Source organism: Daphnia pulex, chromosome 8, assembly GCF_021134715.1.
Source record: "Daphnia pulex isolate KAP4 chromosome 8, ASM2113471v1".
In the NCBI taxonomy this organism is placed as follows: Eukaryota; Metazoa; Arthropoda; class Branchiopoda; order Diplostraca; family Daphniidae; genus Daphnia; species Daphnia pulex.
Genome location: NC_060024.1, coordinates 9,732,479 through 9,752,724, shown reverse-complemented (window position 1 = coordinate 9,752,724; position 20,246 = coordinate 9,732,479). Strand labels below are relative to the sequence as shown.

Below are 20,246 nucleotides of genomic sequence, written 5' to 3'. Positions count from 1 at the left end.
CACGGCCGGGATCAAATGTCGATATACAGCTCCGGCACATCTTTCTCCTCCAATCGTGAAAAAGGAACCGGATGTCACTTAGCAGTACACACACGGAGGAGCCGGGCGGGGAGACAAGAAAAAAAAAAAAAGAAAATTTCTACGAGTCTCTTTACTATACACATACCCATGTGTTCCATTTCTCACGAATCGTCATTCCAACACGACAAATTATAATGCAAGACGCTGCAACGAGTTTCATCCCCGTCGTCTTAGGAAAGAATTTTTAGCCAACCCCCCCCCTCTCCCGTTTTTACTATCTTTCTTGTATTTGATATTTTTATTTCACTTGACGTGACAGCGGTGAACGACAGCCAGAAAAAAGGCACAAGGAGAAATTTTTCGGCATAGACCGGCTTAGACTGTGTATATGTATATACGGAGCTGTCGTCATCGATCTGACCAGATTTGAATAACAACACTCCAGAGAGAGAACTAGTTTTCAATAAAAAAAGGAAATATACAGACGACTGGGGAAATTGAAAAAGAAACGAGATAGAAGAAGTCAAAAGTGAAATTCGTTTCTTTTGGAGTTTCGGTATTTTCTTTTTAATTCTTTTCACGTCAGGTGACGAAGACGACGACCTACTTTACAATCAAACTTTATTTTCTTTACACGTAAACAAATCGGGATATTGTGTACAGGTCAGTCGATAAGTTTGTCAGTTTGATCACTTGAGTTGGAATTGAATCAGGCTGGAACGAATTACGGTCATTCCCCGGGATAGAAATGTACAAAGCCACTTAAAGGTGTTTCAGAAGCGTGACCGTGAGCCCGTAGTTACTAAAACACACACGGGAGCACAATGAATAAACCTCTCAGCTCTCTCTCTCGACGGTTCATTGCGATCCATTAGGTCTCAATCCTCCAAATAACACACTCCAATTGTGTTGGGTGAGCGAAGTGTTGGGGATGTAGGGATCAAAGCGAATAGAATGGGAACACTAATCAGGATCCCAACTTGGATATCGACCTGTAAAATTCGCCAACATTTTACAGGGAAATTGACACACACACCCACAAACACCTATACGTCGAGACATGGCCCCTTCTGAAATATTTCGCTGTGGGGCGCTGTTGAATATTTCACAATCTTTCGAGAGCTGTTGGATGCGTCTATAAAGCAGTGAGTTTCCTATATATATATTTATAAATACATAGATATATATTCCATTGGGACCTTGTTAGCGAACGGGTTATCGATCTGGGCAATGCAGTGCTGGTGCTCCAACAAATAACACGTCTAGGCAAAAGATCCATTATGCTTTCATCAATAAAATAACTGACTGCGAAGCGCGGATAGTCAATGATTACTTTTTCTCTGCAGCTTTTTTTCCGCTGTGCAGATGAAATGAAAAATCCTGGCTGCTGGTTTCACTTTCTATACAGCCCAAACAAGTTCATTAGATCTCTGCACCTGTAGGGATCTAATTGAACGCGAAATGAAACAGTAGACAGATGAACTATAGGCTACGCTATTCGGTGCTAGGGTTTCAAGCTGGAATATAACGAGCGAATTTCCTTCGAAAAATCTGCTGCTAAACACTCTCGTGAATCTACCCGCCCATCTGTTAACCGCAAAATATCAAGAGCAGTGAGCACTGGCAAGTGACAGCAGAAGCCAAGCTTAAAAGATGTACGAGCTTGTGCGTAATGCTTTTCCCATGTTAAAAAAAAGAAAGAAAAAGTGGGGAAGAAAGGAAAAGAAGAAAAAAGGATTCCATGTTGGTGAGTGCTCTACCGAACTGGTTCACTGGATAAGAATACACGCCAAGGATTTCACCGCCAACTGTTGACTGTTTCAATGAAACTTGTGTGGTGTGGCCGAAATTCCATTACAGTGAATTCAGATTCGCTCCGTTTCACAACTAGATTTACTTTCGAGAAATATACTGCGCACAGGAGCGGGGTTATGAAAAGGATCGAATGCCCATCAGTAAACCGCGTATACCATATCCGGGGCAACGGAACATCATCAGATGTCTTAAAGAAGTGAATTGCTTTCCTTTGGCTGTCATGGTTTCTCGTCTATTTTTAAGAAGAAAGGGATCTTACTTGTGAGTGCACACAGCACAGCGTTTCTAGGAGAGACAAATAAACCCCGATATCAATCACTCTGAAAATGTCGTCCGTTAAGCTGGGCTAATTGAAAATAAGGAAAGAAATAGGTAGGATGTCATCGAGAATGTTGTTTTTTTTTTTTTCGAGTGGCTCTTTGTGTTTTATACCTGATAGGTTGCTCCTTCTGCTCGGATAGGTAGTGAGCCAACTCATTTAATACCTCTTCGTGCTTACGCTGTAGAACGAGTTTCTCTTCACGCTCTCGTCCGAGATCCGCACGTAATTTGTCCTCTCGTTTCTTAGACTATAGAACACAAGGACAGTCGTTAACGTTAAATTGTCTGATATGACAAAAATAACTCGAGGAATTGTCACCATTTCCAGTTGGTGGTTTAACGATTCCTTTTGTTTGCGCAACAAGCCGGCGGTGTCGTCTTTCCCCCGTTCTCCTTCCCCCACACGGAGTTGAGCTAAATCAATAAGATGATTACAAGCAATGAACGAATGTTCAGATGTACTTTTATTATTTACCTTCAGCAGCGCAAAGTTTCTTCTCCAGTTCGGCACGATTGCAACGCGTCTCTTGGGCCATTTTCCACTTTCCTTCGGCTTCCTTCTGAACGCGACCGGCAAAGATTTGAATCATTTCGCATGTCTCGATTACTTTGAATTGCTTGTTCTCCAAGGCTCGTAGGGATCTGAATAAGAAATATCGTTTTCCTTTTAAACATGATCGGGGGTTTTATTGTAAATCAAATTTTACTCGGTGAGATTTTCCTGTTCGTTGTTGAGTTTCGGTAAGCTGTCCAAAACGGTTCGAACGTGGCTGTAAACTTCTTTAATTTCCTTCTCGAAGTGAGCAATTTTCAACGCCAAGCATTGCTTTTCCATCTATTTAAGAGAGTTCGTCAAATTTCAAAGAATTGGTTAAGCGTTATGGACATGATTCTTGAGCAAAGAAACCCACTTGAACTTTACGGAGTTTCTCAGCGTAATCCAAGATGGCCGCTTCCTGGCGACTACTTTCCAACTGATGGGCTTTCAATCGAGCGCCATAATCTTCGCCAATTTTCTTAACGTCTTGGTGGCTTTTAGCTAATTTTAACTCAAGCTGATGACAGTAAGACGTTTTGGCGTGCAACTCGGATTCTTTTTCAATAAGACGTAGACTAAGACGGCTCAGTTCTGAATCTAATTGCTTCACTTGGTTCTTTAACACACATGGTTGGTCAAAGGGGAAACCAAAAACAAGAATAGAAATTTACAATTTTTCTTAGAAATTATTCGAGTCTTACCCTTTTCATCTTCAACTCCTCTAGGAATATGGAAAGTTGCATCAGTTGAGACTCCATTTTTCAAATTAAAACCGTGTCAAGATATGTAAAAACTCGGGGAGCAGATTTCAAGCAAGCACGCTTCGTGTTCTCACTTTTCTGTGTGTGAAAATTCGTCTGCAGGTTTCGCCGTACGAAGTTTTTCTCATTTTCAACTACGATTCTTACATGTAGCCAGTCAGATGAAGATAAATTAATATAAATAATTTTTTCTTCGTTCAACTCAAACAACATCACATGTAGGATGTAGCACATGCATTTGTATATTTTCAAACATTATACCGTGTGTCCATCTTGTGAGAGCAAGCCGAAACAACTTTTCTTTGACAACGAAGTGACGAAAAATAGAGCATAATACCATAATACCGTGTAATACTGTGTAATACTGTATATTGTTTTTGTTTTAATTTTAATATCAAATCTGTCAGATCTTACAATTATCAATTGAAATGAACAGCCATGATTTTTATGAGACTGATTCAGCCCTTGGTTCTCCCAGAATGGGCTTATCAGTGAACTTCACCTTGGTGGACGGAGAAAATTGCTCGTATATCACAATCTGAATTTAATATTAAACAAAAATATTTAGTTCGTAAAATTTCAGTTGTGAGAAATTATTCTTACCGTATTTTCTCCACGTTTGAGCAAAGGCGCTGGAAGATAGAGTGTTTTTTGTGGCCCCATGTAAGACCAATAGCGCCCCAAGTTAAAACCATTGACGAAAACAACGCCTTTTCCCCAAGACGACATGTCAATAAAAGTGTCGGATATCGGCTCTGGCACAATTAATGAAGCGCGGACCAGCAAAGGCCCTGGCTGACCCGCAGATCTTTTGCTAAAAGGATTCCAGTTTTTCAGATTTCTAACCCAGTCACTTTTGAATTCTAACGGAATTATCTTCCAATCCGATAGGCGAATGCTATCGAGGCTAACATGCCCTTCCCACAATCCTTTTTTCTGGATGAAATCATGCGGTTCGCCAAAGTTAACCCGTCCCATGTTCTCCACAACGATATCAATTACGGATGGATGTGGGTCTTCATCGAGAGGTCTCCATGAGCCAAATTGAAACATGGCATCCCTATTAAAAATTTGCGTAATATAATTATAGAAACATTCGATTTTAGAATCGGAAAATAGATTTAAGCAAATCACCTAGGGCACCAAGAACCGAAAGCTTCAAGATCATTTAGTGATTTAACCGGAGGTGTTTGTAACTGTCCATTAACTAACACTTGGGCGAAATCACGAATGTGACCGCGAACCAGCAAAGTGCTGGCGTTTTTCACAACAACATGGTTGCGATAAACGACGAATCCATAAGACTGGCCATTTAAATTATTAACCGGTAACTCTTCCATTGATAGGGTTTTATCGCTTGAGGTGATTAAATCCTTTGGCTTTTAAAAATACTGCGGGTCGATAATTATATTCAAATAGTTTAAAGTTGGACAAAGTACTTACCACTTGATCCAACATATCAGTGAAAGAAAGGTACGAATCGATTGCAATGCTGTCGTATGCTTTTTTGGGCATTTCTGCGGGCCGCTGCGGTAAGCGAGTGTGGACGGCTAATGCAGAGTTAATGAGACGGACAATAGCTTCGTATTTGTCTGTATAATCTCCGGCTTCCGATAAAGGAGCATCGTAATCTAGTTTAAACATTTGAATGCGATTTAAATTATTACAAATGAAGCACGAACAATGCGTAGTTTATCGATCCGACTTACCATAGCTTGTTATGTCAGGTAAGTATCCCCCAGGGTACTCCTTTCTAACGTTTGCACCATTCATGAAGCCAAAGTTTGTACCGCCGTGAAACATGTAGAAGGAAACTGAAGCATCAAAGCTCAAAATTTCCATCAAACTTGTTTCAAAGTCTTTTACAAAGTCGGATAATAGCACAGATTAGAATATAATATGTAGGCTAATATAAAATAAATAGACACCTTTAAGCTTTAATCCCTTTCGAAAATCTTGGGTCCAGTGATCAAACCTATTATGCAATACGATGAAAAGGACTACGCAACAAAAATAGATATTTAATTAAAATTCTAACCATCCGCTCCAAAATTCAGTAACCATCAAAGGCATATTAGGTTGCAGCTCTTGTAGCATTTTAAATTCTTGAGTTGCACCGCTTTGAAAGTTGGCAGTCTGCAGCACTGTGAAGAAAAATACAGATGCTAGATGGATGACTATCAAGGTTTTAATATAGTTGACCTTACCACCAGGAATAGAGCCCCAGTCAAGATACCTAGCGGGGGAGTCGGAAGTAAAAAAAAGCTCTTTAAGTCCCAAGCTTTTCATTTTGTCTGACAAATGCTGAAGGTAGGCCTTATCTCGGGGGTGGTCTTGATAACCAAACGATCCATATTCATTTTCAACCTAAAACAATTCCTCTAGAATTAGTAATTACTCTCGTTTCATTTACAAAGAACCTGATGAAGCGTAAAATAAATAGCGCACCTGAAAAGCGATGATAGGGCCTCTACCGTAAGACGAAGTGAATTGCATGTGATTCACAAGATTACTCAGTTTTTCTAAATATTTTTCAACTCTATCAACATATGGGCCATATGATGTTCTCACATGCATTGTAGGATCTCTCAACAGCCAACTTGAAAAAAGCCATTTGTATGCTGCTTTTATTAGATGTTATTACAATTTAAGTGTATGATGTATGTACCTGGGTAAACCTCCAAAATCCCATTCTGAACATATGTAAGGCCCTGGTCTCAGGATTACAAAGAGATCTTCCTCATAAGCTGTTTGAATAAACAATTTCAAATCCAAAAAATTTGACATATCATTGTTTCCTTTGCCAAAGTCAAACACATTCTTTTGAGGTTCATGCAAATTCCAAGCCACATACCTAAATTCTTAGCTATAAAATTTATCTTTGAATGACCAATACTAAATATTACCTACGTTTCTACAGCTGTTATACCAGCTGCCCTTAGTTTCCTTAGCCTATCTTTCCAGTAAGCAGGGTGGACACGGAAGTAATGGATTGCACCACTAAAAATCCGAAATGGCTTGCCATTCAGCAGGAAACCATTAGAAGTTGGAACTAAACCTGACGTGACACCACCCAGAGTGTAATGCTCATATAAAGTTGGTGGAAGTTCTTTCCCTTGCTGTGCAGTGTCAATCTCCATTTTGAATGCCTATATCCTCACATATATGAAGAGAATGAAAAACCATCAATAATTTAAACATAATTTAAATAATTACCTCCTTTTTATGAACAGATACAGCCCAGCTCAAAACTCGAAACTGGACAACTAGACAAATTACAGTGGAGACACAAGCAAGTTTTTTACTACAAGACCACATTGCTAACGTTTAAAAATCATTTAATTTTGAAATAAATCCTTAAATTTTTTGATTTTCCAGCTAATAAACAAAGGGTTTCAGTTGATTACCCGAGAAACGCCAAAGATATTTTGCCAACGTGACATTCAATCGAACGTAAACATCAAATAGGCACCTCCGCATCAGTGTTACTAATAAGCGGGAAGTTTGAGAAATTTGAATTCTGGTTTGTAACTATGTATTCAAGGTCTTGAATTTTCAGTTTTTTCTTTGAGCATTACAAGCCATATGTGAGATTTTTGCACTTTTGGTATAGTTTTGATAGAGATTCCATAAAACACTCACCGCATGTAAAAGTATACGTATTTGTGCGCAAAGTAATTCTTGGACAGGACATTTTGAGCAGATGCATCTATAGTTGAAGCACTTTGAAAATGATCAAGATAAATTTTGCACGATGGTCTGTTTTTTTTAAAAGATTAATTCAGATCTTTAAATCAAGTCATGGGTAACACGAGATTCAATTTTTTGACTGGCTACGGGAGAGATGCAACCATTTGTGCAACATATCTTAGAATACTGCCGTAATTTTCGTTTTTTTTTTTTTTAAAGAATATTTCTGCATAAGGTTTTACTCTTCCTTTACAGCCATGGTTAGCTTCTGTACTGTACACGTAGCGGATCCTGCAATAAGTTTGAAAATTGATCAGAACAAAGGAATAACGATGTAATATTAATTACTAAAAGCTTCATACTAGATAAAGATTTCAACCAGTTAGGTTTGTTTTCCCAATAAATGCCAATGAAATAGGCAGGGATTCCTGTGGTAGCGTTGAAAGGTTAGATTAGTCTGAAATTTTATAAAACGAATAACAACTGATAAAAACCTGTAGCGGTGATTAGAAGACCGGCACCCACTTCGTATGGTCGAACGTAGATGGGCATAAATACCAGGAAGCCACAGATCAATAGGAAGGCGATAGGGAAGAACAAAGATACCTACGAAGAAGTGAAAAATGAGTCAGCTCGAAATAATTATTTTCTATCACATCGTTAAAAAAAAAAAAAAAAAACTAGAGTTACAAACCTTAATGGGTCTGTGGAGATTAGGTTCCTTGTAACGTAGCCATAGCAACCCCGCAACAGACCACATCAGAAACATGGATTCAACGAATGCAGCATAATCAATGAGGGTATAAACGTCACTAGTGCAGAGCATTACTAAAGAAATAATACCCTGAACGAAAAGAATGGGCAAATAGTTAAAACTTCAATTATTTAATTTGATACTGATGTAATAGTTACAAGGAAAATTAGAGATGGTGCAGGGGTAAGTTTCTGAATGTTAATAAGAGCCAGCATGTCTGGGAGATGACCTTGTCGAGCCCCCACGAAGCACAACCTGGGAAAAGCGAAAGTCTTTGTTAACGTTTGTAATGTTGGTAAAGCTTTTTTCCAGTGGTACCTGGAACTCGTCATGATATGAACTGACAGCCCGCCAAATGCGGACATGGCAACGCAGACAGGCATCAACCAGTTCATCATTCCCAACATTTTGTCTCCAAGAGTCTGTAAGAGAGGATGTGGTAAGGACGTTACAAACGTGACCAAAAATACTGTATTTTATTGTGACATACCACCGCGATGGCATCAGATGATAGCATCTCGGTAGGAGTCAGCACTCCGAGATAAGCTACGTTGGCTAACACGTAAATACCCGTCACCAAGGGTAGCGATATGTAAATGGCGCGAGGAAGATTTCTAAAAATAAAGTTTATCACACAAAATTTTATGGTTGCGGTAATAAATTATTAAAGCTACATACCGATAAGGATCTTTTAACTCTTCCGTCATGAAATTTAAATAGTTCCTTTAGGAAAAAGAAAATTAAGATCACAAATTTAGAAAAATCGATCTAACTCAATCAAATTAACATACCATCCACAGTATGAAAAAATTCCGGAATAGAATGAAACGGCAATTTGACCAGGATCGGTTGCTGTATTCTGCCAAACTTTCTCAGGTGAAAAATTGTCATTTACACCCGTGAATAAGGCATACAACCCTGTTACAATGACTATGCCCAGTGCACCGATTTTTGAGAACATAAATACATCCTGCAATTTGGTCGTAACACGTACGTCATAGGAATTGAGGAACGTCAAGAAACCTTTAAAATTTCCAAAAGGAAAATTGATAATACTACTCGCTTAAGTTTTATGAAAAATAGTTTTTTTTACGCACATATGGCTGCAGCAGCCAAAAGTCGTACGGCATCGTCTGGATTTTCACAATCAGGAAAAAACGGTTTAATTACATAATTAGCAAATGTCAATCCCATAATCGCATTCGTTGTAGGTCTGCAAAAAATAAAAATAATTTAAAAATTGCGGTCAATAATAAATTTCTCTTCATTGGTTACACAAATATCAAGTTGGCATCCCACAGAAAGAGGAAGGCGGGCAACGGGCCAAATGCTCTATTGATGTAAGCATAGTCTCCACCTTTGTATAAATAGAAGAAAATAGCGTTCATTTTAAAAGATGACCCAGAAGTCCGAGAAAAATATTGGACTGACCTGAAAGTGGAATGGCAGTGCCCAGCTCAGCATAACACATAGCGCCGATCAAAGAGAGCAAACCGCAAAGAACCCAGACAATCAGTGAAAAACCCACTGAACCAGCATCTTTCAAAACACCCTTTGGTGAAATGAAAATCCCTACAATTACAAGTGATTAAAAACAATGTTAGCAAAACATATAATTGTACTAGTATTTCTAATTTACCAGAGCCCATGATAATTCCTAGAATGATTGCAGTTCCCTCCAGCAGGCCAAGTTCTTTACGCATTTTGACACCTTCATCTTTCTGAGCGACATCACCCTCCGGACTAACTGCGGATTGAGGTAACAATGGCCGGCAGGTAGGCGGTAAAGGCTTATCGTCCTTCATCTTTCTTGTCTATGATACAGCTTCTAAAAAAGTATTTAACTTGTTAAATGAATTCGGAGAAATTCGAAACGCTTTTCAGAAGAACTCAAAAGAACAAATGGCGATTGTCTTTCAGAGAATACACGATGATTTCAAGTTGCGAAAGTTCCCAAACGTGTCTAAATCGGGGGATTTCAGAATGTATTTTTAGAAAATGCGATTTGAATATGACCGCTTATCGAGTATCGACGAAAGAACTAAAGTGCATGTTGTTTGTTGATTGAGCAAGAGAGATGCGGGCGAGAGAGAAGAGGCTTCCAGCAAGATAGGAGGGGGAGGAATGGGATCAATGTCCTTTTTTCTTTTTTTCGGAATTTTCAGTGACGCAGACGAAAAACCATTTTCACAAGTGAAGTGGACTGAAACTCGTGATTGGAAAGATTCTCGTATTTCGATAGCTTCAATTAGCACATCCGCTTTTCATATATCACAAGATGAAGCTCTTTTACGGTCTAGTTATTCATTCCAAATCAATTGACGATCTGCGTTTTCTTCCTAACACTGCGTTGGTCGTTGATCACGGAAAGGTAAACATTGGACTACATTTTAACAACACCAACATAATCGAAATAACTTTTCACCGTATCTAAAGTAGCATACATGTACTAAATATTGTGTGGGAAACGTTCTAAGTGAACTGCGTGGAGTTTTTATGCTACAAAACATACTGACCATAAAAATATGGCAAATATTTGCAAAACTGGTTTCCTAAACAAACTTACCTTGTGAAGAAAAACAATTCGCGGCCTATCAGCCAGGGTTAGAGATTCTGCACTACACTAGTCGTTTTCCTGACTACTAGAAATAGCTTGGGGTGAAGAGGGAGGAAAAAACCGACAAAGCTCACACGTGTGTACCTAATGTTGTGTTCGTAATGTTGCTTCATAGATGGCTTCCGATAAGTGGCATTCTTTACTGACAGATGGCCTTGATTGTACGCGCGCACAGATGTCAAACTTTTAAAAAATAAAAACAAATTGATTGTCTTAAATCTTAAAATTCAGATTGTTTTCATCGAAGAAAATGCTGATGTAGATAAGATTCAACAACAACACCAGATATCTGCCGAAAATGTAATCGTCTTGAAAGAAAAGTAATAAAAATCTTATCTTTTTCAACTTGTCAATTCATTAACTTATTGCTTAATTTTTAGTGAATTCCTGATGCCAGGGATGATTGATACTCATATTCATGCCCCTCAGTATGTCAACGCCGGCTTTGGACTAGACCTTCCACTCCTTGGATGGCTAAACAAATATACTTTCCCCACTGAATCTCGCTTCAGTGATCTGAATTTTGCAGATGAAGTTTATACCAGAGTAGTTGTAAGTAAGCAAATTTTATGAATACCATTGTTCAAATAGTGTTTCAATAATCTATTTATTAAAGGCAAATACTCTTAGCAATGGAACAACAACTGCCATGTACTTTGCTACCATTCACAAAGAATCAGCCCTTTTACTTGGAGATATTGCCCATCAGATAGGGCAAAGAGCATTTGTTGGAAAAGTCAGTATGGATCAAAACTCTCCAGATTATTACATTGAAGAAAAAAGTAGTGCAATTAAAGAGATTGAAGATTTCATTGTTACTCTGCAATCAAAAAAGGTAAATTGCACCATTAATCAACAGTAGGCCTAGCCTACTTAACTTTAGTAACCTTATTTCATATTTTTTACCCAGTATCCAAATGTCCAGCCTGTCATAACTCCCCGGTTCGCTATTACGTGCTCGATGGACCTTATGAAGAATTTGAGCCAGTTGGCTGCGAAGTACGACGTAAACATACAAGTAAGAAAACGGTGTTTAATAAACTTTTACGTAAATTATGTGTTTTTTTGTTTAATTTCAGACACATGTTAGTGAAAATCCTGCAGAATGTGAAGTAGCTGTCAGCCTTCATGAAGGTTGTCGAGATTATGTGGACATTTACGCACAAGCAAATTTACTCACTGCCAAAGTAAGTTTCCATTGTTTATTTTGGCTGCAATACTTTTTTATTATTCCTTTGGATTTTTTTTGTAGACTATTCTTGCTCATGGAATTTATTTGTCTGACAAAGAGCTAGAAGTACTTCATAAATACCAAGCCTCCATCTCTCACTGCCCCAACTCAAATTGTTCTATACGCAGCGGTATGTGCGATGTTCGTCGCTTGATGACGCAAGGGTTACACGTTGGACTTGGAACTGGTAAATTCATTTATTATGTTACCAAACTATCGACTTACAATTTTAATAAAATGCTGATGAACCATAGACGTTTCCGGTGGCTTCAGTCCATCAATTTTGGATGCCATGCGTTTTGCCATCACCGTTTCAAACCTTCTATCGTTGTCAAAGTCAGAAGACTACAAACCTTTGAATTATAAAGATGTCTTCTTCATGTCCACTCTCGGGGGCGCTCAAGGTAAATAATATTTCTTAATTATCTCCAATCTAATCGTGCCTCACAACTTTTTGTTCAATTTAGCTCTAGGAATCGGCGACAAAATTGGAAACTTTGAAGTCGGCAAGGATTTTGATGCGCTAGTCATCAACTTAGCTCAAACCGATGGTAACCTAGAGCTGTGGCTAAACGAAAGCATTGAAAACCGTTTATCGAAATGGATTCATCTTGGTGATGACCGATCGATTTCTCGTGTTTATGTTCATGGAGTCGAAGTTAAAGAGAAGGCAAGCAACGTGTTGAGGGTTAAACGCCTGGGGGGCAAAAGGAAGTCGACAGAGATCAATTGAGAACAAGATTCCATTTATCGATATTTGCATTCTCGTAATCTGCTAGTACAAAAATAGTTGGCAAAAGAGACCTAACTGCAGCTAGATGAGACGAACATTCCCGATACCAAGAAGATATCTACGACGATACTAAGCTCTTTAATTTCATTTCCCTTTCTCCTCTTAACGGTTTTGTTTTATTGAAGAATTTGACTCTTAGCAATCTGATTGATATTGAACATAATACCTATCCTTGTAATATCCGGTTTGACTAGTTTCTCTTTCCACCAGTGGAATTAAAAAAAACTGGTTTAATTTTCATTTAGAATGTAAGACTCTTTTGGTGCAAATATAATAAATTTGGGTTGCGACAAATTTTGTTAATTAAAAATTTTTTAGGAGTAAATTTGATTGTTGTGAAATTATATTTCTTCATGCTTACAGTTTACACCCCTGGTATGAGCACGTACGAATTGTGGCGCCACCATCGACGTTTATTGACCTTAGGTGACTAGTCTTGTACCAGACCACGTACTATCAACAACGTGGTTTGCCTTGCAACAGCAACGTGTAGTCATTCAAACTTTAGTTTCCTCCGGTGTGAGGTCAGAGTATAATCTTCCCGCACTTACGTTCAGTGTAATTTGCCATTAAGTTATCTCAGTCATGCCAAAAGGCACGGTGAAACATTATCACGACAACTTTGATTTCTGCTATTTTATCTTTGTTTCTTTATTTGTGTGGGCTATTTTGTCCTGTAGTGAAGCTTGCCCAGTAGCCTGCAATTGCATTTCTAATCAGAAGTGGGAATGTACGAATATAACTTCGCTTGGAGACATCTGGGAGAATTCTTCACGAGCGGTTCGAGAATTGACTTTGATTCATATCACGGATCTAAATAGCTTCAGTGACCATCTTGGGACATCTTTCAACGCGTCTTTCGAGTCTGTGCGCGAACTTAGAATTCAGCAATCGACTATCAACAGGGTTTCGGCATTGTTTATTGATTCCTTTCCTAATGTGGAAAGAGTATTTTTAGTGGATAACCAGTTCTCGTGCAGGGAGAACATTTTATCTCTTCAAAGGTGGGAATCGGAAACTTCAAAAGACAAACTGCAATGTTCTTCGCCAGATGGCATGGCCAAAACCGAGCTTTTTTTGGCGCTAAAAACGATCTCACGTGTTAAAGAAGAATGTCCAAGTCCTTGCCGGTGTGTCGTCAAGTCCATGAATTCCCAATATTCTGTTCCCAATTTACTCTTTAATTGCAGTCGATCTAATCTAAAAGTTATCCCAGATTCTTTGCCTAAATCATGGGTTATCGAGCTCGATCTGAGCCATAATCAGGTGAGTTAACTTCCCTGCCATATTAAAAATCATCTTGGTTCATGTGGGGCCGCATGTGAAATGAAAAATAATATGAACTTTATTGTTTGTTAGATTGAAGATGCCACTCCTTTGTTCAGTCTACCATTCTATCGAAATGTGCCAGTACTAAATCTTGCTCACAATCACATCCAAGATATTCAAGTGCCGAATGATACCAGTCAGAAGAACCATTTCAGACTCTTGAACTTGTCCCACAACAAACTTACTCAAGTAAAATTTTGTCGGAACTAATTTTCTTGTGAACAAATTTGGATTCGAGATTTTCTCAATTATTTGCAGTTACCTGAAAATTTGTTGGGCGAGACTGACACCTTCTCCTACCAGCCTCTCATTATGCTGAGAAGCAATCCTTGGATGTGTGACTGTAATTCTGTGAAGATGTTTCAGGTAATGTTATTACTTAACTCATACTGATAATTCATTTTTCTAATTGCCTAGTCTTTGAAGCAGACTATTGCGATGAAACAGTTGCACATTATTGGGGATTTCATCTATCTGACCTGTGAGGGTGACCTTGAGGGACAGTTGATTAGTTCACCAACTTCCCTTCATAGACTCTGTTACGTACCTGCTGTTGCCATCATGACGATTCGATGTGTCAACATTGTCTTTTTCATCTTGATCGCGTTGGTTCTAATTAAGACTGCATTTGACTTGCGATCCATGTACGCTGTGGGCATATTTCATTACTTCGCCCATCTATTATTGCTGCCCTCACGATAATCATCTGCTCCTCCTTAACAACTGCGTAAATAAATCTACTTACGTATATATATACATTTTATAAGTTAAACATCGTCTAAACCCCACTCTCTATTAGAAGTGCATAGAAATGCTGGTGAACGCGAGCGGGGATTTTCAAAAAGAATTGAAATACAAGTTGGCAAAACTATAAATAACCGGCGATAAATCTCACCAGCAGGAGGATGGCGTTCGCTTAGCAGCAGGCAACGTTGAACACGCGTGAAAAAGGAATTGTAAAGCTCATTCGTCCTTTTCTGAAAGGGAGGGTGAAAGAAAAAGGGGAGACAAGGAGTGACGGAGATGAAGCGCAAGTCACCAACCATAGCTTCATATTCTTTGACTCTCGTAAATTGCGACGTGCGTCAGCCACGTCTCTGCTGCTGTATGTGATGGAATTGAGAAGGCTGCTGGCTGATGAATATTCATACCCATCGAGTATACGTACGCGCGCGCTGGACTATAGCAGGCAGACTTCGACCAGATAAATCATCCAGTGTTCCGTTGTTCCTCCCCTAGAAACACGAAGAAAAATTTGGGTATGCCCAAAAAAGCCAGGCCAGCACCACCGAGCTGAAAATGATGAGGCTCAGGAGAAAGAAGGAGGTTCTACCATCGTCAGCTCCATTAAACCGACAGGTGAGAAGGAAGGACCCACACACACAAAAAAAGGGGAAAAGAAAAAGTCTTTTCGGTGTTGATGATCATGTTATACTAGTCGGTTCTCTGAGCTGCCGTGCAAACCCATTTCGACTTCAACTGAAGTTGTAACGTCATTTCATAATTATCTTCATCGTAATATCATCATTTGTTGGTTGTACTAGATTTCTCAATAGCTCCGTCGCGTGATCGGCCTTTGCTGCAGCCTCAATGCGTGATGAAGAGCTCTGCAGTCTCTTCTCAGACGTCTAAATGTAGACAAGGATGGTCTGACCACAGAGGAGGAGAAGAGCAATCAGAGTGGATAGGAGGAGGAAGCAACCAACCCGAGGCCTTTGACGTTATTCTTCGTATGCAGCTCATTACAACCGTCGGACACGTGACGAAAGAAGAGAGATGAAAGACAGATAAGATGAGGTAAGTGTACATGTAATCTCTAGTCAGAGGCAGAGGCGAGAGAGACTATATGTGAAGTTGGTGGGGAATGGTTGGAAACTCGTGTTTACGTCCACAGTGTGCCAGCAGACTGTTTGACACTGAAGAATGAGTATTACTCCAAAAGATGATGGCCAAAAATTCACGGGAGAATTGAAAAAGATCCGTAGCCATATATTTATTATTACGGCTCAGCTCTTTTTTTTTATTTATGAATCGGAACGAATTATCGTCGAGTCATTTTTTAGTTTTGAAAAAAAAAAGAAAATAAAAAAGCTGCTGGTTTCTTTCCATATGTTTTTTCCCACTTGAAAGAAATGTAGGAGATGCATTTTGTTTTCTGGCCGTCGAGCTGTTTAAACAAACTAAACTTAATTTGGTTTGCCTAGCGATAGCGAGTGATTATAAATAAGCTTCGGAAAAATTTTAAACCAATATTTTATTTCTCCTAGGATGTTCTTTTTCTCTGCTGTCATGCTTTGCGTCATGTGATGTAGCCATCAAGTCGTCAGAGAGTGACTCGATATCCGAAGAACGAACACATTTCTGGCCGATTGAATGTTCCTTTGGAGATGGCAGCAGTTGGGATATGAAGTGGAAAGCATCGTCATCAGGTAAGCGCGCCTGCTTGTAAGCTCCCAAGATGGATTCGATGACTGATAAAACCAATAATAAGAACCTTGGAAGAGAAAGAAAAAGGGTCTTGTTCATCTTGAAAAGAGCCCATCCAAAATCCCAACACTTGGACATCCGTCGAGTGGGGGCCATGATGTGTCAACAGAGAAAGGCCGTGGATATCGGCGATCCCCTTTAACGTTTCCAGCAGCTTCTTATCCACAAAAAAAAAGTGCTCAGACGAAATCCTCTCCTTTTTGTTTCAGCCCCTTCACGGATTCTACTCTCGACTTCTAAGAAAGATCAACCCCTCAGGTGTCATTCAACTTGCCACGCCGCGTGACCGACATCTCAAGTATTAGCTCCCATGGGTAAATACGCTAGCTGCTCACGATGTTCTTTCACCTTTCGGGATTTTCCACTAAACCATCGCTGTATGTACATATTCATTTCAGGTTCCTCGAGAGGGCTGACAATTCCGAGAGAATGCGCAACTCAATTTTGATTCCATCCCGGAGGAGAAGAAGTTGCAAACTCATCTCAACGGACGCGCAGCATTTGCCGACTTTTTTTTTTCCCCTTGCCTTGTTGGGCGAATCGTGCCTACACATCATCATTATAATATTGTCAGGTGAGTGCACATTGAATCATTATTTAGAAAGATCCGTGTCCGGCTTAGTTGCTTTGGATAAAAGGAATCCGTGTGCATGCGAGTTGCTCATTACTCAAAAGCGTATGAATCGACTGATTTGAGGTGACACAATAGCATTCGTCTGTCGCCGCTTTAACATAAGAGACAGTCGTGTTATCGTCATTTGTTACGGCATTCCTCAGTAGTAGATTTTTCGTGATTATATGATCAAGAGGGGGAACTGACCAAAAGGGAATTTTTTTATTTGATTTCTCTTGTTCCTTTGTGAATCAATTGGCCGCACCTTAACTCACAGCCAGAAACCTGTATTTAAAATAGAGCCCCATCATTACATCGTCATCATCAACCCGAGCCCAAGAAGAAGTCGAGAAAATAGAAATAAAAAAAAGTTGCGATATCAAAGTCATAAAGCCAAATCAAAAAAGTTTTAAGGGATAGCGGGGGAAGACAGGATACAGGAATTCGTCTGAGCAAACATTAACGGGTTTTTTTCTCTGCTCTTTGTTTTATTAATTTCTTCCCTCCCGTAGCTACAGACAATAAAGAGATTTCTCCTTATAGAAGCTGATGCCCCTTTTTTGAAATCTTTGATATACCATTCTCCGAAAATCAATGGTTACTTTACATGCGCTCCCCTAATTGAAGTTAAGGGTCTCTTTTTTGTTATTAGCATGTGACTAGCATTTATCATGTATGCATGGGAGAGTTTGTTTGTTCTATGTAACCTTTACCTTTGTGCAGATTTCAGGCCTGAGCCAGTCATCGTAGACACAACATGTGCAGGTTTTGATACTGACCTGTCATCACCAACAATCCCAGCATCATCGATTGGGTAATGATTTTTGTTACTTTTTTTTATAACCTGTGACCTGCCGTACATAATTAAATGGTGCCTGAAACCTGCATTCAGGCCTTCAGGGTATTACACGTAAACCTTAAGTAATCCTGTTTATTAACAATAAGGGGGTTACCCACTGCCTTCTTTCTAACTTTTTATTACTTGTTGTTTCTGCAATATTTTTTTTCGTAACCCATTGTTTTTATTTTTGTTTAGATAAACAGCTCCTAGTGTAACTGGAAAAACTATGTCCTCGTGTACACCCATGTGAGTGTGGGGGTATTCACGAGGACCCCTTTCCTTTCCTGCCTGGCGTCAACTTTACTGAGGATGGAGCACTTGTGGATGCCTGGCTGTGGATTTCCCGGGCTTAAAGGTAGGACATATGTCTCTCTATTCTTCTTTTTTTGGACTATTTGGTGGCGTTGGTTCTAAAACGTAACGGAGTACGATTATTCCTGAGCCAGACGGTTGACTGCCAGTTTTCTCTTGCCGTTTCTGTTATCTCAATCAGGGTTATAATTAAATAACTCATTTGTAGAGCGACTGCCCATCAGGCTTGTTTTATACCTCACAAATTTGTCTACTGGCAAACAATCAAATTGATTTTTTTTTTTTTAATTTTAAACACTCCAAACAATCTGCAAAGTCGAAATAAAATTGTATGTCCAAGAGGGACCTACCACCCCACCGGCACCTCCTCGTAACAACACACTCACGTTGGTTGTGTGACCCCCGTTTCCATCTGGGTCACACGTCTTCATCATCGTCAGCACCGGCGTAAAGTAGAGGCGAGTAAAGAGGAATGGGGGGTAAAGAGAGAACAGGAAGCACTCGATAATCTCGTCTTTTAAAACAAACAAATGTGCCGTCTGCACGAAAACCTTTTCCCCTTGTGAAACAAATACAATTTTTCGACTACAAAATAAGGTGTAATGAATCAAAAAGGAAAAAAAAAGTAGTCGTATAGGTTTATCAGCTCTGTTAATAATAATAATAACATTCACGATTATCGATCACGCCATCCGGACATGTTGTTGTAGCGTTTGAGGCGATTCGATTCGAAATGGGTGGGGTTGGAGGGGTAGGAGTTCCAATCCAATTCCGTTTTGTATTTTTCTTGGGTTAAAGAAAAATAACGTAAAGAAAGAAAAACGAGTCTCAACAAAATATTCAAGGAAAATAAACACGACTCGCCCAGTGGCACAGCAAAGTTGAATGTTGTTGTTGTTGTTGTTGTTGCACGTCCGCTTTTTTTGTCTGTGTGATCCGATGGAAGTCGAAAGAGAAATTGTTGATGTAGACAACATTTCCATTTTTTATTTTTTTACATGTGTCAGAAATATTTGCTTCTTCTTGTTGTTCGTGGGATCGTCAGTGTCTGTCTGTTTGTATATAATATCAGCTAGAAGCTGTCGTTTTTGCCTCTTTCTCGCTCTGTTCGCTCGCTAGGGGAATTAATCAGGAACAAAAAAGTAGAAAAGGCAACATTTTGATTTCATCCAACATCTTGATGTCTTTTCTTCTTTATTTATTTTTTCAATGTTTGATTTCAAATCGAAAATGTGTCCATCTTTCTCCATGGCTAGAGAAAGTTGAAGAGACAAATCATTCACGCGTGCATGAATGTGGAGCTTCTGAAGGCATAGGACTCTTGGTGCTCCTATACTGACACACCATCAAGATTGTTTCTCCAATTTTCTTTTCTTTTACTTTTTTTTTGTTTGTTTGACGAGAGAAAGAAACTCGGCTAGGAAATAACATAAACATTTCTTTTCTTTCTCTTTGGCCTATACGGGTGACTTGAGCCTGTCACCTGTCCGGAATCCCCCGGCCATCCTATAAGAATGAACCGTGAACGCGTTCGTCCGGTTTTTGCCGTCACACACAGCAACCTTCTCTCTTTTCCTCCCCGGGTAGTTAGTGTAGGCTTACACAACAACAACAACAACCCGAGGAATGTTTTCCTATATGCCAGGAGACATTCCAAATTCCCGAAGTTTTTTTTTTTCGGGAAAAAAGGAATCACGTTCTTCGGCCACCCCCTCAAATGGTGAGCTGCCATTTGAACCGCGACGACGTTGAATATAAACTCAACGAAACAAAAACTTACAAGAGGGATTTTTCTACCGTTTTACACGCGAGAGGGGGGAGGGTTTTGATGACTGTACATTACTTTTCCGTCTCGGGATTTCTCTTTAACTATTGGCCTTCTCATTTTTCTCTATTTTGTTCTCCCCTTCCTTCATTATGAGACTCGCACAAACAGCGGATATATATATATATAATATTGCCTCACGCGCCCGGTGTTAAGTGAGTCGTAACTTTGGCCCATATTTTCGGTGATTTTCTTTCATTTTTTTTTTTTCAAGAAACAATTTTTTTTTCTTTCTTTTTGACCATTTTTTTTCTTCCCGCAAAGCAATCAAAAGCAGAGCCTCTTAAACATAATTCCC

General features: G+C 39.3%; 4 protein-coding genes across 6 annotated transcripts; 1 reads left to right on the top strand and 3 right to left on the bottom strand.

The window, feature by feature from the left end:
- Nucleotides 1-2,046: 2,046 nt before the first annotated feature.
- On the bottom strand, nucleotides 2,047-3,565 carry LOC124199736 (structural maintenance of chromosomes protein 4-like). The gene is made up of 7 exons (XM_046595669.1): nucleotides 3,397-3,565; nucleotides 3,069-3,311; nucleotides 2,865-2,992; nucleotides 2,633-2,799; nucleotides 2,477-2,571; nucleotides 2,269-2,405; nucleotides 2,047-2,182 (listed from the first exon to the last, which is right to left on the bottom strand). The coding sequence occupies exons 1-7, from the start codon at nucleotides 3,451-3,453 to the stop codon at nucleotides 2,173-2,175; spliced, it is 837 nt and encodes a 278-aa protein (XP_046451625.1). The 5' UTR covers nucleotides 3,454-3,565; the 3' UTR covers nucleotides 2,047-2,172.
- A 222-nt stretch (nucleotides 3,566-3,787) lies between these two features.
- On the bottom strand, nucleotides 3,788-6,951 carry LOC124199733 (beta-galactosidase-1-like protein 2). The gene is made up of 13 exons (XM_046595663.1): nucleotides 6,864-6,951; nucleotides 6,673-6,722; nucleotides 6,367-6,605; nucleotides 6,125-6,310; nucleotides 5,905-6,055; nucleotides 5,664-5,823; nucleotides 5,495-5,600; nucleotides 5,385-5,431; nucleotides 5,166-5,315; nucleotides 4,900-5,087; nucleotides 4,591-4,835; nucleotides 4,060-4,516; nucleotides 3,788-3,994 (listed from the first exon to the last, which is right to left on the bottom strand). Exons 1-13 carry the CDS (start codon nucleotides 6,934-6,936, stop codon nucleotides 3,902-3,904), a joined length of 2,145 nt encoding a protein of 714 aa, XP_046451619.1. The 5' UTR covers nucleotides 6,937-6,951; the 3' UTR covers nucleotides 3,788-3,901.
- Nucleotides 6,952-7,362: 411 nt separating this feature from the next.
- LOC124199734 (large neutral amino acids transporter small subunit 2-like) lies at nucleotides 7,363-10,611 on the bottom strand. Its single transcript, XM_046595664.1, has 14 exons — nucleotides 10,467-10,611; nucleotides 9,540-9,728; nucleotides 9,332-9,472; nucleotides 9,176-9,257; nucleotides 8,998-9,113; nucleotides 8,692-8,923; nucleotides 8,579-8,623; nucleotides 8,391-8,514; nucleotides 8,219-8,322; nucleotides 8,059-8,155; nucleotides 7,841-7,990; nucleotides 7,641-7,752; nucleotides 7,509-7,574; nucleotides 7,363-7,437 (listed from the first exon to the last, which is right to left on the bottom strand). Exons 2-14 carry the CDS (start codon nucleotides 9,703-9,705, stop codon nucleotides 7,385-7,387), a joined length of 1,488 nt encoding a protein of 495 aa, XP_046451620.1. The 5' UTR covers nucleotides 9,706-9,728; nucleotides 10,467-10,611; the 3' UTR covers nucleotides 7,363-7,384.
- LOC124199735 (guanine deaminase-like) lies at nucleotides 10,038-14,745 on the top strand. Of its 3 annotated transcripts, XM_046595665.1 has the most exons (13): nucleotides 10,038-10,271; nucleotides 10,749-10,837; nucleotides 10,898-11,069; nucleotides 11,134-11,352; nucleotides 11,428-11,535; nucleotides 11,597-11,704; nucleotides 11,770-11,935; nucleotides 12,003-12,152; nucleotides 12,216-13,807; nucleotides 13,901-14,059; nucleotides 14,129-14,236; nucleotides 14,300-14,597; nucleotides 14,670-14,745. In XM_046595665.1, exons 1-9 carry the CDS (start codon nucleotides 10,179-10,181, stop codon nucleotides 12,479-12,481), a joined length of 1,371 nt encoding a protein of 456 aa, XP_046451621.1. In that variant the 5' UTR covers nucleotides 10,038-10,178; the 3' UTR covers nucleotides 12,482-13,807; nucleotides 13,901-14,059; nucleotides 14,129-14,236; nucleotides 14,300-14,597; nucleotides 14,670-14,745. The 3 variants fall into 3 exon arrangements, with proteins under 3 accessions (XP_046451621.1, XP_046451622.1, XP_046451624.1); XM_046595666.1 differs by lacking the exons at nucleotides 10,038-10,271; nucleotides 10,749-10,837; nucleotides 10,898-11,069; ... (3 more) ...; nucleotides 11,770-11,935; nucleotides 12,003-12,152 and having other exon boundaries at nucleotides 12,959-13,807; nucleotides 14,673-14,745; XM_046595668.1 differs by lacking the exons at nucleotides 10,038-10,271; nucleotides 10,749-10,837; nucleotides 10,898-11,069; ... (3 more) ...; nucleotides 11,770-11,935; nucleotides 12,003-12,152 and having other exon boundaries at nucleotides 12,959-13,807; nucleotides 14,300-14,615; nucleotides 14,673-14,745.
- The last annotated feature ends 5,501 nt before the right edge of the window (nucleotides 14,746-20,246 follow it).

Bases quoted from the DNA above. Each gene is read 5' to 3' on its own strand.
- LOC124199736 (XM_046595669.1), bottom strand. From the start codon at position 3,453: ATGGAGTCTCAACTGATGCAACTTTCCATATTCCTAGAGGAGTTGAAG. The intron at 3,312-3,396 runs GTAAGACTCGAA...TGTGTGTTAAAG, and splicing joins AGGAGTTGAAGATGAAAAGG to AACCAAGTGAAGCAATTAGA. The intron at 2,572-2,632 runs GTAAATAATAAA...TTATTGATTTAG, and splicing joins GAAACTTTGCGCTGCTGAAG to CTCAACTCCGTGTGGGGGAA.
- LOC124199733 (XM_046595663.1), bottom strand. From the start codon at position 6,936: ATGCGGAGGTGCCTATTTGATGTTTACGTTCGATTGAATGTCACGTTG. The intron at 6,723-6,863 runs GTAATCAACTGA...TAATTTGTCTAG, and splicing joins ATATCTTTGGCGTTTCTCGG to TTGTCCAGTTTCGAGTTTTG. The intron at 5,432-5,494 runs GTTAGAATTTTA...ATTGCATAATAG, and splicing joins ACTGAATTTTGGAGCGGATG to GTTTGATCACTGGACCCAAG.
- LOC124199734 (XM_046595664.1), bottom strand. From the start codon at position 9,705: ATGAAGGACGATAAGCCTTTACCGCCTACCTGCCGGCCATTGTTACCT. The intron at 8,624-8,691 runs GTATGTTAATTT...TTTTTCCTAAAG, and splicing joins ATTTTTTCATACTGTGGATG to GAACTATTTAAATTTCATGA. The intron at 8,156-8,218 runs GTACCACTGGAA...CGCTTTTCCCAG, and splicing joins CATATCATGACGAGTTCCAG to GTTGTGCTTCGTGGGGGCTC.
- LOC124199735 (XM_046595665.1), top strand. From the start codon at position 10,179: ATGAAGCTCTTTTACGGTCTAGTTATTCATTCCAAATCAATTGACGAT. The intron at 11,536-11,596 runs GTAAGAAAACGG...GTTTAATTTCAG, and splicing joins AGTACGACGTAAACATACAA to ACACATGTTAGTGAAAATCC. The intron at 12,153-12,215 runs GTAAATAATATT...TGTTCAATTTAG, and splicing joins CACTCTCGGGGGCGCTCAAG to CTCTAGGAATCGGCGACAAA.